The sequence below is a fragment of the Ctenopharyngodon idella genome, chromosome 16 (assembly GCF_019924925.1).
Source record: "Ctenopharyngodon idella isolate HZGC_01 chromosome 16, HZGC01, whole genome shotgun sequence".
Classification (NCBI taxonomy): domain Eukaryota; kingdom Metazoa; phylum Chordata; class Actinopteri; order Cypriniformes; family Xenocyprididae; genus Ctenopharyngodon; species Ctenopharyngodon idella.
The window spans coordinates 26,961,337-26,976,300 of NC_067235.1; the positions used below are offsets into that span (position 1 = coordinate 26,961,337).

Sequence of the window (14,964 nt, forward strand, 5' to 3'; positions counted from 1 at the left end):
TAACTGTTTTAACTAATATGAACTAACGAGCAATACATTTGTTACAGTGTTTATTAATCTTTTTTTAATTTTAGTTAATAAAAATCCAGCTGTTCATTGTTTATTCATGTTAGTTCACAGTGCATTAACAAATGTTAACAAATACAATATTTGATTTTAATAATGTATTAGTACATTTTAAAATTAGCATTAACTAAGATTAATAAATGCTATAGAAGTATTGTTAAAGGGTTAGTTCACCCAAAAATGAAAATTATGTCATTAATTACTCACCCTCATGTCGTTCCACACCTGTAAGACCTTTGTTCATCTTCGAAACACAAATTAAGATATTTTTGATAAAATCCGATGGCTCAGTGAGGCCTGCATCGCCAGCAATAACACTCCCTTTTTCAATGTGCAAAAAGGTACTAAAAACATATTTAAAACAGTTCATGTGACTACAGTGGTTCAACTTTAATATTATAAAGTGACGAGAATACTTTTTGTTCGGCAAAAATAACAAAATAGCGACTTTATTCCACAATATCTAGTGAAGGTTGATTTCAAAACACTGCTTCATGAAGCTTCGAAGCTTTACGAATCATTTGTTTCGAATCAGTGGTTCAGAGCGCCAAAATCCCATGATTTCGGTAAACAAGGCTTCGTTACATCATAAGTGTTTTGAAACTTCAATAGTTCACATGACTCCGGCAGTTTGATATGCGCTCCGGACCACTGATTCGACACAAAAGATTCATAAAGCTTCGAAGCTTCATGAAGCAGTGTTTTGAAATTGCTCATCACTAGATATTGTTGAATATTTTGTTGCTATTTGTCGCCATTTTGTTATTTTTGGTGCCCAAAAAGTATTCTAGTCGCTTTATAATATTAAGGTTGAACCATTGTAGTCACATGAACTGTTTTAAATATGTTTTTAGTAGCTTTCTGGGCATTGAAATAAGGTTATTGTGTTATTGAAACACAAGTGTTATTGCTGGCGATGCAGGCCTTACTGAGCCATCGGATTTCATCAAAAATATCTTAATTTGTTTTCTGAAGATGAACGAAGGTCTTACGGGTGTAGAACGACATGAGGGTGAGTAATTAATGACAGAATTTTCATTTTTGGGTAAACTAACCCTTTAATTCTTAGTTCATGTTAACTAATTAAACCTTATTGTAAAAATATAAAATACTTAAAGCTAAAAGCATTTATTTTAAATGCTGCACTTCAGTCATCACAAGGCTTTTTATAGTGAAATATTACAGTAGTTTGTGTAGTGCAGCCCTACAGCATAGAGTGGTACAAGGATGATGTCAAAACCAAGAAGACTATTTCGCCACTTGTTCCCTTGAGAGTTTCCTATGGGGTTATATAATGGGTTTTATAATGGGGTTTTTCAATTTATGAGTAAAATAAAGCCTGTGGTAAATATAACTTGTCAGTAAATTACACACACCCATACCGAAAACGTGAAATTAAAAGCAGTAATTAAAAAAAAAAAAAAAAAATGTATGTTTCTAGTAAGTAACTAGATAAGATAGTTTGGGGTGTGAGTCTGTGCAGTTTATGTTATAAAACAAAACACCAAAGTATCGTCAAGTTATGTTTATCACAGGCTTTATTTTACTCATAAATTGAAAAACCCCATTATAAAACCTCATCGAAAAATCTTGAGGGAATGCACCACTCTATTATGATGAGAAATGGATATTCATTTTGAGATTTATTAATGTTGAGTGTTTTAAAGATGACAGCCTTGTGACTTATTCTGCTTATGCCAAGATTAAAAAAAATACAACCAATCACAGTTTGGTTATTGCATTTTTTTTTATTTTTTTTTTATGTCAATCAGACACTTCTTTTTTTATTTGGGTGGGTTTTTTTGACAGATAAATTGTTTTGTTAACAATAGAAATTCCACCCTCTGATCTCAGACCAGTAATAAACTCCTATTAATAACGTGTGGCAGATGGAATGGGATAAATGCAAAGGAAACAAGTTATACAAAATAAGTCCAAGTATAAGAATGTTTTTTTTTACTAATTTCAAATCTAGGTATGATCAAGTTGTTTTTACTAGATGCCGTTTAGGTCATACAAGACTTACGCATGTTATTTATTAAAAGGTGAAGGACCACCATTGTGCCTTCCATGTCAAACTACAATGACTATTAAACATTTTATTGGGCTGCAATAAAATGTTTTTAATATAAATAAACAATGGTTTTATTCAGAGATGTTTAACTGATGTATTTAAAAAAATTTATTTTAGAATATCTATCTTGTATTAACCTGAAATGTATTTTGTTAATTGTATAAATTGTTATTTTTTCTGTTTTCGCCAGGAAAATAGCCTTGTTGCTGACATAAATTTATTACTGGCATAAATAAATGTAACAATAGTGATATTAATAAGAAGTAATTATTAATAATAAGTGAACAAGAACCTTGGTGTATGCATGTCTGCCTGCTTGCATGTGTGTGATGACAGGAAGTGGAAAGATTGGAGCATTTTTCTAATGTATTTGTCCCTCAGCCATATGAAATTTGGGAATGCATGAAAAGGAGTGTGATGGAAACTCTCATCTAACAATCTGATTATGTTCTCTTCACTACGTGTAGGCGGCATGTGTGTATGTTTATAACCGTATGTTTTGTATTTCAGGGAGGCAATATCAGTGGTGTGTGAGGCAGTACCAGGTGCCAAAGGAGCTCAGCGAAGGAGAAAGGTATTCAAAGCGTTATCTTATCTTACTTTCTCAGACATAGACTTTCAGCCTTGCAATATATTCACACTTTTGTTAGTTACAGTTACAGCTCACAAACCTCACAGTGTTCTACGGCCCAACCAGTTTCCAGTAAAAATGTTACTGTGTAATGTTCAGCAAACATTATCTCTCACATACGCACGTTTGCTGAAGTGTCTCGGCTGGTCAGACTGTGGTGTTTGGTTTATGGCTGGTTTCAGAGGTTGTTGAGTGCAACACCACTTTCAGTTTGCTTATAGGGTTTGTGTATGAGTGAGGAGCCCTGCCTTGGTTATGATCAAGACAGACCTGTTTCACACATCATGCATAAATGGTGTGTAAGCGTAGCAGCAGCGTAACTGTAGCAGATGGCTTATGTTGTGTTCTACTGCAGCTCTGTGCAGACAATAAAATAATTTCTGGGTTATCACATTTTTTTTGTCCCTTTAATAACAGCTGTTAATTACAAATGGTTATCAGTAGTATGGCACTTGAAGTCTATTACAGACATTGTCATCATTAAATCTAATTTACATGAGGAAGAGGGTCGTATTCATATCCAAATGTTAATTAATTTACACAAAAGTGAAACTAAACTCCAAAGTGTAGTTGGATCTGTTGGATTTAGGCAGATTTACGGAATAGTAAGTGTTTGTGTTGCTGTTCTTGCATGTGGAACTAGGGTAAGTGTACCCTTTAAGCCCACTTTCAACTTTGAAGTCAAATAAAAAAAAGAGAAAATCATATTTTTTGCTGCTCATTATTTTAGCAAATCCAGTGATTTGTTACTTTCCTGACATTTTTATTGCATACCAATCACATTTGGCAAAGTTGAGTTAGCCCCACTCATGTGCATTATATCTCAGGGGACCTCACAAAAAGACACCCAAAAACTTTTGGGTTTCGGGACCCTTCAGAAATCAACACATTTCTCCAATTTTCAGCCATTCAATTTTCAGCAAGTATATAGATATTATGTCAAATAAGAAATAAATGTATTGTTTTTTGTGTATAAACAAATAGTACTTTATCATTTTATATCATTTTCCTTTAAATGGAAAGATGAGTTTTATTAGCTTGAGCACAAAGCTAATCTCAATGTCAAACCATAAGCCTTACTGAAAGATAGACTGACAAAGAATTAAGCATGTGAACTACAAATACTAAATGTTTTGTGATTCATTTTACATTAATTTACAAATAAATACATTATAAATTGTTTTGTAGAACAGATTATTTTCATAAATTAACTTTTTTTTTTAAAGATGGGCTTCAATGGTACAGCGCCACGAAATGCATACAAACTATAGCCAACACAAGCTAAACTTAAATGAAAAAATCTTAAAATTTCTTAATGTGGGCACAATGAAAATCACTATGATGCTTAGTCCACATTATATTTAAGCTCCATGCATATCTTTGTAAACATATCTTACATTTTTAAAGGAAAACAGTCTTTTTTCACCATTACTCACTTCATTTAAGCCCACCTTATGTGTTTCAATGAGGAATCCCTCTAATTACAAACTTTGATCAATTTTCTGAGTGAAAGTGTTTAATGATAACATTTCTTTGTGTACTTTTACCTTACTAACCTTTTACTTTAACTTAAACTTACCTTACTTACTACCTTAATTTACAACTATATTTAGATAGGCCCACAAATTACACACATTAATTCAATTGAGATAGAGCCCATTTTGTCCTAAAGTTCCTTATGTATTACTGGGCATAACTCGAGAGCCAAGCCGAGTTAAGGCTCTATACTCCGAGCATGGAGGGCCCGCTAGGAGGCCCCTATAAGCCCAGAGTTTGGAGCCCCAACTCGGCTTGGCTCCCGGGATACACCCGGTCAAGCTTCCAGCTTGACTCCAGCTACAACTCCAGAGTCAAGCCGACTTAAGGCTTCAGACCACCGGCCTGGACCCCCAGCCACTAACACCTACCCATCCCACCCAGGGCTCTAATCAAACATTAGTAAAAGAATTTTTTAAATACTTCCCTCTCACTGAATATATTGATGTTTTACTTCTTTAAAACCAATAGATTTCTATATTTTTTCCATCAATCATAATGTGGGCTTATTTGGAAAACATGCAGGCTTAAATGGTGCCAAAAGTACCAATTAAGCCCAAACTTCTAACTGTATTCATAAAATATCTTAATTTTATATTCTAAAATGTACATCAACTAATTATGCATTTTCAAATGAGAGATTAATCTTGCATTTTAACAAATTATTTTTCTTATAAACCATTTCAATATCTATGAAAAACACCTGAACTTAGATTTTAGTGGGCTTAATAGGTACACTTACCCTAATTCATTCTGGTATTTCACATTTCTTTGCTTTGTAAAAGCGTGTATTACAAATGATTGCATTTTTTTTTTAAATCTTTTTTTTTTTCTGCTGAGTTTGTAGTTGCATCTATTTATATAAAGCGTCAGGAATACAGTAATATTATACTTATAGTAAACATTATTATACTTAAAATGTTTTCTGTTTTAATATATTTTAAAATGCAATTTATACTTGTGATTGCAAAACATTTTCATCAGTCATTACTCCAGTCTTTAGTGTCACATGATCCTTCAGAAATAATTCTAATATGCTAATTTGATTCTCAAGAAACATTTATTATTATCTCTGTTAAAAGCGGTTGTGCTGCTTAATATTTCTGTGTAAACAATGATAGATTTTGATACTTTGATGAATAGAAAGTTCAAAAGAACAACATTTATTTGAAATAGAAACATTATAAATGTCTTTATTCTCACTATTGATCAATTTGATGGACCCTTGCTGAATAAAAGTATTAATTTCTTTTAAATAAATCGTTCTGAGCCTTAACCTGAGCCTGACGTGTTACTATAGGCATTGAAAAATTCTGCAGCTTATATGTGTTATGAGTTGAAACGGGTTATATGTGTTATATGAGTTGAAACAGGCCTTGAGTTGAGACAGACCAAATTATTTAAAATGTTCCCTGTTTCCCATTTAAAATCTCTTTTCATAAAATATTTAGTTTTCATCATCTTTGTCATGAAATTTTTAGCTTTTCTTTTTTTAACCTGGGTGTCTGGTGTAATTAATGGAGTCTGTTTCTGTCTCTCTCCAGCCCTCCTCTCGTTGTCTCTCCTCCATCTTAGGGAAGAGTAATCTCCAGTTTGCTGGAATGACAATCAACCTCACCGTGTCGACCAGCAGTCTGAACCTACTGGCAGCCGACTGCAAACAGGTTAGACGTCACACATGCACACAGACGTTATAATACGGTGCCTTCTTTCTTGTATGAAATTCACTGTTACCCTCATCTAATGATAAAAGCGGCCTGCGTCATGCAGACGCTCTTCACAGCAGGACGGGTTGGATTGAATTATGCTATCCCTTCTGAATAAAATATTTCTCTGTATGTCTTAAGAGTGAAGTTTGAACATTTTTGCAATGTTAAAATACTTTTCTCATATTCTGGTTGTGCTAGTATGTACAGAAACAGCTATAAGTGAATTATAGGTTGATTTTCCCTGAAAAGTGTAAACACTAGTTTGGCTCTGATCGCAAATTGTTAGCGCTAAATAAGCTAAGAAAGCAAAAGAACTTCTACTCACTTGTCAATCATCCATTGTGCTAAAATACAGGTTTTAAATTAGCTGGTTCTGTGTGAATTGAAAAGAAAAATCCAAAAATGCAAAATGCAAAATTATTATTATGTACATTTTTACTTTTTTGTAATTTATCAGCACGCAATGACAAGTGGTTGTTGCAAGTGGTCACAGGAGACACATTTGAGACGTGTTAAACACTAATTTGCCTCACCTAGAGCTGCACGGTTTTGGTTAAATTGAGAATCACAATTTTTTTTTTTTTGCTTACAATAGAGATCACGATTCTCCCACGGTTCTGAGTAGAAAACTGAACAAAATAACATGTAATTTAATAGAGGTTCTGACAAAATGTTAATTGCTGCAGACTATATTAAAAAAAAGTTTAATTAATTTTGGATTATATTTTTAAAAATTTGAATGATTCAATGATGCACTTGATCCACTTCACTTGTTTCATTACAGGATGAATCTGTGTTTTTTAAACGAATCTCTTGAATGATTCAATGACAAATGAATCTTTTTAACAGTCAGTATTCACCACCTACTGGCGTAACAATTTATTTGATACAATTCTAATTTGAAGCGTCAGATTGCTTTCAGAAGGCAATTAGTCTATTTTGATTTCTACTGTAGACATCAGTGTTTATATCAGAACTATACACTTTTACAAAAATAATTATACTGTGTGGTTGAAAAAACTGTTTGTGAAGCTGTTTCATACCAATAGATGACAGCTGCTTTCTGTGGGACAGCAACAGGGCTGTGACTACACTTGTCAAAGGTTTAATAGACACAGCCAAGTCAATGTCATTTAGGAATAAGTTTGCATGGGTGTTTAAATCGTGAGTGCGGTCTTCACCAATTTATCATACAGCTCTAGTCTCGCCTGAGTTATTAACTAAAACTAAAAGCGTTAAAACGTTTTTGTTCATTGAAATTAAATAAAATGTAAATATTAGATGAAACACGTAGACTAAAAATGTTGCCTTGGAAACTGACTGAAATAAGTTTAGTTAAAGTACTAAAAAAATTTAAAATAAAACAAATAAAAATTAATTAAACCTAGTAAATAGTAATATTTTAAAAAGCACATGTCAAAACTACTAAAATTAAAATGAAAAATATATAAATATCAAATTCAAAATATTAATAATATAATGGTATAAAAAATAAGTAAAATAAAACTGCTCGCCATTTTTAATTAGATCATCCAAGATGGATGTCATTACCAGGTGTAAATGGTCTTTAAACATTTTTAGTGTATTTAGTGTATTTCTTTTATATATATATATTTATTTATTTATTTTTTGTTTTTAATTGTAATTATTTCTTGTATTTTTTTATTTTATTTAGTGTGTCTAAATAGTAGAAAATAGAAATAGCTAGAAGTATTCTGCATTAGGTCTTCCAAGGGGCTAATCTTCAGATATTTGTCGACGTTTAACTAAATAAGTGTGGTACCCAGAGGCCCGATAGATTATGTAAAGTTGGCGTAGTCGGCAGGAGCAGATATCCTCTGGCTTGTTTACAGCTGCACCACAGGCCTTTTTTTTTTTTGTTCCTCGCTAATAATTCTTCAGTTATACGCCAGTGTGTTTCGCATTAGCGCAGTGAGGTTTATCAGCGTTTGGGCTGCTCAGCAGGCAGCTGACTGGAGCCCAGAATAGGGCCTGGAGTAATTGCCCTGCTGATATGTGTTTATCTTAATGAATCTAAACCATGCAGAATTACTGCACACAACTGCTCTGTTCCTCTATGTTAGACCGCAGTCTCACCACATCATTTCTCCTCTTTTCTCCCCCTCTGTCCATCCTTTGCTTTCACTCATCCTCTGTCACTTACATGTTTGCTCATTCTTCATGCCATGCCCACTGCGCTTTTTTGTCTTTTTTTTGTCACATTGTCCTTTTCTCCATCCCTCTCTCCCTACAGATTATCGCCAACCATCACATGCAGTCCATCTCTTTTGCATCAGGAGGAGATCCAGTGAGTCACACCCCGTCTCTCGATATATCTTTCTACTTTTCTTTCTGTCTTTACTAGGGATGTTCATCAGTGGCCGGTGATCGTCATTGTTAATTTCATTGATTAAACTTATCAGTTGTTGATTTAATCAACTGCAGCACAAATCTGTTTTGTAATTAGCCGAGCTGATGGCCATGCAAAGCCTTGGATTGCTTTTAAAAAGAAAATGGCTTAATGTAGTCATTGTTAGAGCATTTCTCTTTAAGTAACGAGTGCATTCACTGTATAGACCTTGAAAGTGTATTGTAGTGCAGCATGACAGCTGGAGGGATGTATGCTAATAATTAATTATAAGTAATTATTATTTTCAATTGATTTATTTATGGATTAATAAATATAAAGCACAATTTTAGAATACATTTAATTATTTAATAATTAATATGTGTGTTTAATTGTTGATATAAACACAAATATATTATTTAAATAACTAATTGAATTAATAATTTTAATTATGAATTTGTTTTAATTTTTTATTATAATTATTATATTTATTATTACATGTATTAATTATTATAATAATATTATTATATTTATTATAATTATTAATTAATAACCTAATAAATAAACTAATAATTATAATAATTTTAGAAAATTTTAGAATTTTTTAAAATTAACTATCAAATAATAATAATAATAATAATAATAGGAAATACAATAATTTTATTTAATTTTAATTTTAATCTTTTATTTAAATCAATAATTATATATATAAATAATATTTTATATATATATATATATATATATATATATATAAATAAATTAATTTATATTTTCTTTTTTATTATTATTATTATTATTATGATTAGTTTTATTATTATTTGATAGTTAATTTTAATTAAATACGTTTAATCATTTAGTCTGTTAACTGATACATCCCTAGATACATTTAATTTCCTAATTTTCATCTTGCTCATGGATCTATCAGCTTCAGTTTCATTCTTTCATCCCTCGCTCATTTGTCTTATTCATCTGTCCCGCTGTCTGTAGTCATCTGTTCTTTTTCTCCCACTGTTTCCTCTTCTGCTTCCTGCCCTTTAGTGAATAGGCTGCCTCAACTAAGAGTTACTTTCTTCTGCTTATCCCTTTGTTCTGTGTGTCTATTCTGTAATTTCTCTTAATGTCCTCCTGTTCATTCTTTTCTTCTTCTCCATCCCTTTCTTTCTGTTTCTCCCCAGGACACAGCAGAGTATGTTGCCTACGTCGCCAAAGACCCCGTCAATCAAAGAGGTAAAAACACTTTCACATTGAATTCTGTCACATCTGTAAATTAATTATAAATTACTGCTTTCCCATTTATTTCAATTGATGTTTAATACCGAATTACTTAGTTATGAGGCGTTATTTAATATTTCTTTAATTAAAGGAATCGTTTACCCAAAAGATATGAAACGACTTGATTTGGAATGACGTGTTTAATTTTTGGGTGAATTATACCTTTAAGCAATGTCTGCATGATATCTTGATCTATAATATCTGATATTGTAGAATATGATATTTGATGATAATTTCCTGCATTGTAGCGTGTCATATCCTGGAATGCTCAGAGGGCTTGGCTCAGGAGGTCATCAGCACCATCGGTCAGGCTTTTGAACTGCGCTTTAAACAGTACCTGAAGAATCCCCCCAAACTGGTTACCCCTCATGATCGGTAAGAGTGTGTGTGGGGCCTGATCAAACATGTAGTGCAAACATTTACATTTATCTTCCGAGCGTCATTGGAAGAGACCTTAATATCCGGTGTGTGTGTGTGTGTGTCTTTTGTTTCTGTATGTAATTCTGTATGTAAACGAGTCTTAAATACCCTTATGAGCCTGAAAAATATGTTGGTATAGACTTGTTGGCTATGAATGCTAAAGCACAATGCCATTGTGTCTATTTGCACTGCTTTTACTCACACGTACACTGTAAAACATCAATTTTTTTATGTGTGTGTGTCTGTGTGTCCGTCCTATGTCCAGTTAAAATTTCTGGAAAATCTTCCAGATATACCAAATATACTTTATATTCAACGTACTATCTATGGTAACAAGTATTAATATCTTATGCAATGTTGCATCTCAAGAACAGTGTTGATATTAGCTATTCATAAGCTAAAACTATTTAAAATCTTTTCGTTAATTGAAATAGATGAAATAAAATAGCCTATAAGTATTAGATGAAAAAATTAAGCTTAAATGAAAATGAGAAATGTTGCATTAACAACTAACTGAAATATATTCTGAAACTAAAATTAAACTTAAAGACTAAAACTGAAACAAAATTAAATTAATGCTTAATAGAAATATTAGTAAAATAAAAATGACAAAACGCCACCTTGGAATTATAAGGTTCTATCTGCATTCTGAGCAGTTTTCAGATATTGAGCTTCAAAGTTTTTGCATTCCATTTGACTTTGTAAATATAATCTTTTTGTTTTCTAAAAAAAGTCCTAAAATGTACACAACTTAAAATAAAAATCACATAATGTAAATAAGTTGTCACAGAATAAGAATATGTGAATAAATTTTGACAAGAATGTCAGATAGAACCTTACAATTCCAAGGTGATGAAAAGCACATAACAAAATTACTAAAACCTAAACTAAAATTGAGATGAGAACTAGAAATTTAAAAAATAAAATCTAATTCAAAATATTAATTAATACCTTAAATAATACTAAAATAACACTGCTCAAAAAATGATGTATGTTGTTGCAAAGTTATTTTTGGAGTGTTTTTCAATTATTTGTTGTTCCTACTGCTGGTTGTTCACTGCTTGTTTCAGAAAAAAGCAATACATCATTTAACATCACTCAAACAGCATGCCAATGTAAATATAATAATATAATTTAAAAAATAACAATATAATAATGCTTATCTCTCTCTTTTAGCATGGCTCCTTTTGATGGGTCAGCCTGGGAGGAAGAGGAAGAGGACATGGCTCCACCCCCTGACGTTCCGTATTACAATAACTTCCCGGGTAAACAGCCTCCCCCTGGAGGCTTGGTTGACATGAGAACCCGTCCTGGACACAGTACAGGAGCCACGCTGGTGAGACACACATTTCTATGAGCATGTGTTAGTCAGTTAGTTTGATTGATCTCAGTGAGTCTTTTGAATCAGTGACCATTAAGTGGCAACCATTAAATGAGTGTCTTTTATGTGTTATGAGTGAATCGAGTCATTGACTTGATTCGTTACAAAGAACGTTCTTTGAAACAAGTCTAAATTTTGTATCTATAAATCTATGAAGACAGTGTTTAAGCATCATAAGCTTTTTCCTTACACATGACAACAAAATTTTCCCCTCATTGTGTGAACTGCTAAGCAAGTTTTGTCAAGGTATACAAAAAATACAATCATTAGGGTCTGAGCACCGATGATAAGAGGACCCTCTTGGAATTGCTTATTAATTGTTATTATTTAATTTAAAATACTAATTTAATACAATCAAATGAATGCTATTAGCTCATGCTACAGTAAGTCTTTACAGGCTGTAAAGCCACCAAAGCAGTCACACATTTCAAACTAGAGCTCATCGTCTCAAAAGAGAGAGACTTCAGTGAACAAGCAGTATGATTCAGTATGTAAAAGTGATATAGTGTATAAAAGTGATTTTCATTCACTTAAAAGATTCAGAAACACAAATTCATTCTTTAACGAAACACCACTAGTGAATAAATGTGTCAACACTCTAATGTGATATGTTTCCACAGCCCTATGGACAGCCCAGCCAGAACGATATTCACAAGCAGCCTCTACCTCCTCTGCCAGGTCAGGTTTGCACACACACACACACACACACACACACACACACACACACACACACACACACACACACACACTTTTCACACTAATAATCCCTGCCCTGTTCCTTTCATAGTGCCACATAGTATTTGTCATTCTTATATTGTCACACTTCCCTACATTTCATTTTCCTCTCAGCTGAGAATGTCATTCTGCAGAGTGAGTCAGCGGTTTTTCTGTCACTGTCCGTTGCTCTCTGTTGGACTCTTCCCAAACCTATTACACAGCTCCTTTGAGAGGTGGCTTCTGGATCGCCGGCCTTGCTGACAATAGGACTCAGAATGGCACCGCTTAAGCGCACTCATCTGAAGGTTAACTCACTTTAACCTCACTGGCCTCTCTCTCTCTCTCCCTTTCAGTGGGTGTTAAGGAAGGAGGCTTGTTTGATGACCCCTCATACGTCAATGTGGATAAACCCCGCACCCCAGCGGCGGCCGCTGCAGCAGCCAATGGAAATGCTCACAGAGATGCGTTTGACATGAGTGAGTAACACTTGCTTGATGATATAGCATGAAAAAAGATGTTTTAATAATATAATATATGATATTTATGTATTTGCTCTAAAATGGCTTAAAAACATAAATTTTGAAATATTCAAAACATTCTCCATACTGTTTTTCAGTAATTTTTTTGTGTGTGTGCATCACTGAAACAATAGAATACAGCAATAATATAAATCTAAGCATTTTTCCACAATGTGTTTCATTAAATAAACACAAGGAAGAATGCTTTATTTTTTTGTGTGTGAGTGTTGTCCAAAGTACTGACTTCGGTACCAAGAGATACACATGGGAGCATTTGAAAGCAGACGTCTATCAGTGAATCCCTAATATATCCGCTGATGGACGGATCTGCTGATAGACCCCTGCTTTCAAACGCTCCCGTGTGTATTTGTGTAAGCGCTCGGTGAAGAGCTTCATGTGTGTCTATTTACAACGTGTTTTTGAAGCGTTGATCATTTTAGCCAATCACAGACATATCTGTTGAGCGCGTGAACACGATGGCCAATCAGAGGTGTTTAAGAATCCACTCAACAGCGCTCAAAATGCTAGTGGGAAATGCTGGTATCGTCACATTTTTAAAATTTCAGTACCAACTTGGTACTGATGTCGGTACTTTTGACAACACTAGTGTGAATCAGTATAAGAATGTAAGCATAGTAATAAACAGCAGTACATAAAAAACATTTTAATACATTACAAATTCCACTCAGGCTCTTTTATTTTGAAATGATGATGCGAACAAATGCTTGAATCGTTGTTTTCAATTAATTAATTCATACAGTGTGATTTGCAAAAATTAATCAGTCTTCTGAACTTCAACTCTGTTTTTGATGCTGAAGTTAAAATCACCAATATTGATACAGTCTAGCCTTTTATTTCTGGTGACTCCTAAGGAGGAATGTTTCTGGAGACTCCTAAGGAGGAATGACTCCTAAGGAGGAGTTATCATCATTCTAAACACCGCTTTTAACCCGGGTAAAGGAACTTTTCACACTTGTAATTTTGAAGCAGGGATAGCACTGCTTTTGCAGCGTTAACCCCACATTGCAGTGGCAAATTTGTACAGTGTGAAACGATGCAGTGTTAGAATGTTACAGCCAAATGGTTAGCAACAGGCAACCAATCGCATACTCATATTTGTGTGCTTTGGACAGTCATGGAAACACTGCGCATTGTATATAAACACTAAATTCAGCGTTTGAGAGGAAACATGTAAAATGCTGACAGAAAATGACAATTGTTAGCTTTTATAGTCCAAAATGTCTATTCAATATAAACTCGATAGTACATTCAGCAATAATGCTAGAGCTTTTATGTAAACAGGTCACGTGCTGCTTTCATCCAATCAGTGACACCGATACTGCAAATATGCAAATAAAGACTGGTAACCCAGTATTTAGGAATGTACTGTGTGAAACATCATCCTATGAATACCCAGGATTTATTGTTAATTATGAGCAGTGTGAAACGTGATGCAAGATAACACAAGGGCTTTTCACACTTGAAATAGTTAACCCTGGGTCATTATAAACCCTGGCTAAACAGAATCCTGGGTTATCTTGCTTCATGTTTCACACTGCTCATACTTTACCCTGTGTTAACAATTAATCCTGGATATTCATAAGCTGATGTTTCACATTGTACATTCCTAAACCCTGGATGAAATGGTCTCTACTTCACTAAAATTCTAAAATTCTAAGTTTGGCACCGCAATGTGGGGTTAACACCGTAAAAGCGGCGGTAACCCTGGGTAAAAAGAGGTGCTAACCCCGTTTCTAAATTACAAGTGTAAAACCCTCCTTTACCCGGAGTTAAAAACGGTGTTTAGAACGACGATAATCCGGGGTTAAGCGTAGTGTGAAAAGCCCTACAGGATTCCATATACCCGGGGTTTAGAATGACCCAGGGTTAACTATTTCAAGTGTGAAAAGCCCTTTTTAGTAGTAGTTATAAGTGCTAGATAGAATAAATGAAAGTAAATTCACCAAAGATCTCTGTCTTTTAGAGCCATTTGATGCTGCTTTAGGCGTGTCGGGAGCAGTGGCGCCCCCTATGGCAGAGCAGCTACAGAACGAGCCCTGGTTCCACGGACCTCTAAGCCGCAGACAGGCCGAAAGACTCCTGACCAAGGATGGAGACTTCCTGGTGCGGGAGTCAGGCACCACACCAGGCCAGTACGTCCTCACTGGACAGCAGGGCGGCCAACCCAAACACCTGCTTCTGGTGGATCCAGAGGGAGTGGTGAGTAAGATGGTGAAAAATACCACATTGTCAATATTTGGTCCTTATTAAAACATTATTAAAACATTATATA

General features: G+C 34.0%; 1 protein-coding gene across 5 annotated transcripts in view; it reads left to right on the plus strand.

The window, feature by feature from the left end:
• The window catches only part of shc1 (SHC (Src homology 2 domain containing) transforming protein 1), a 42,772-nt gene that overhangs the window by 24,891 nt on the left and 2,917 nt on the right, over positions 1-14,964 (plus strand). For 4 of the 5 annotated variants that reach the window (XM_051866758.1, XM_051866760.1, XM_051866761.1 and 1 more), the window contains 9 exons: positions 2,651-2,714; positions 5,852-5,971; positions 8,271-8,324; positions 9,539-9,590; positions 9,884-10,010; positions 11,232-11,391; positions 12,057-12,114; positions 12,507-12,629; positions 14,656-14,891. In XM_051866758.1, the coding sequence (XP_051722718.1) occupies positions 2,651-2,714; positions 5,852-5,971; positions 8,271-8,324; positions 9,539-9,590; positions 9,884-10,010; positions 11,232-11,391; positions 12,057-12,114; positions 12,507-12,629; positions 14,656-14,891 (994 nt within the window). The remainder of the gene's footprint in view (positions 1-2,650; positions 2,715-5,851; positions 5,972-8,270; positions 8,325-9,538; positions 9,591-9,883; positions 10,011-11,231; positions 11,392-12,056; positions 12,115-12,506; positions 12,630-14,655; positions 14,892-14,964) is intronic. The other variant, XM_051866759.1, reaches the window with a different exon arrangement.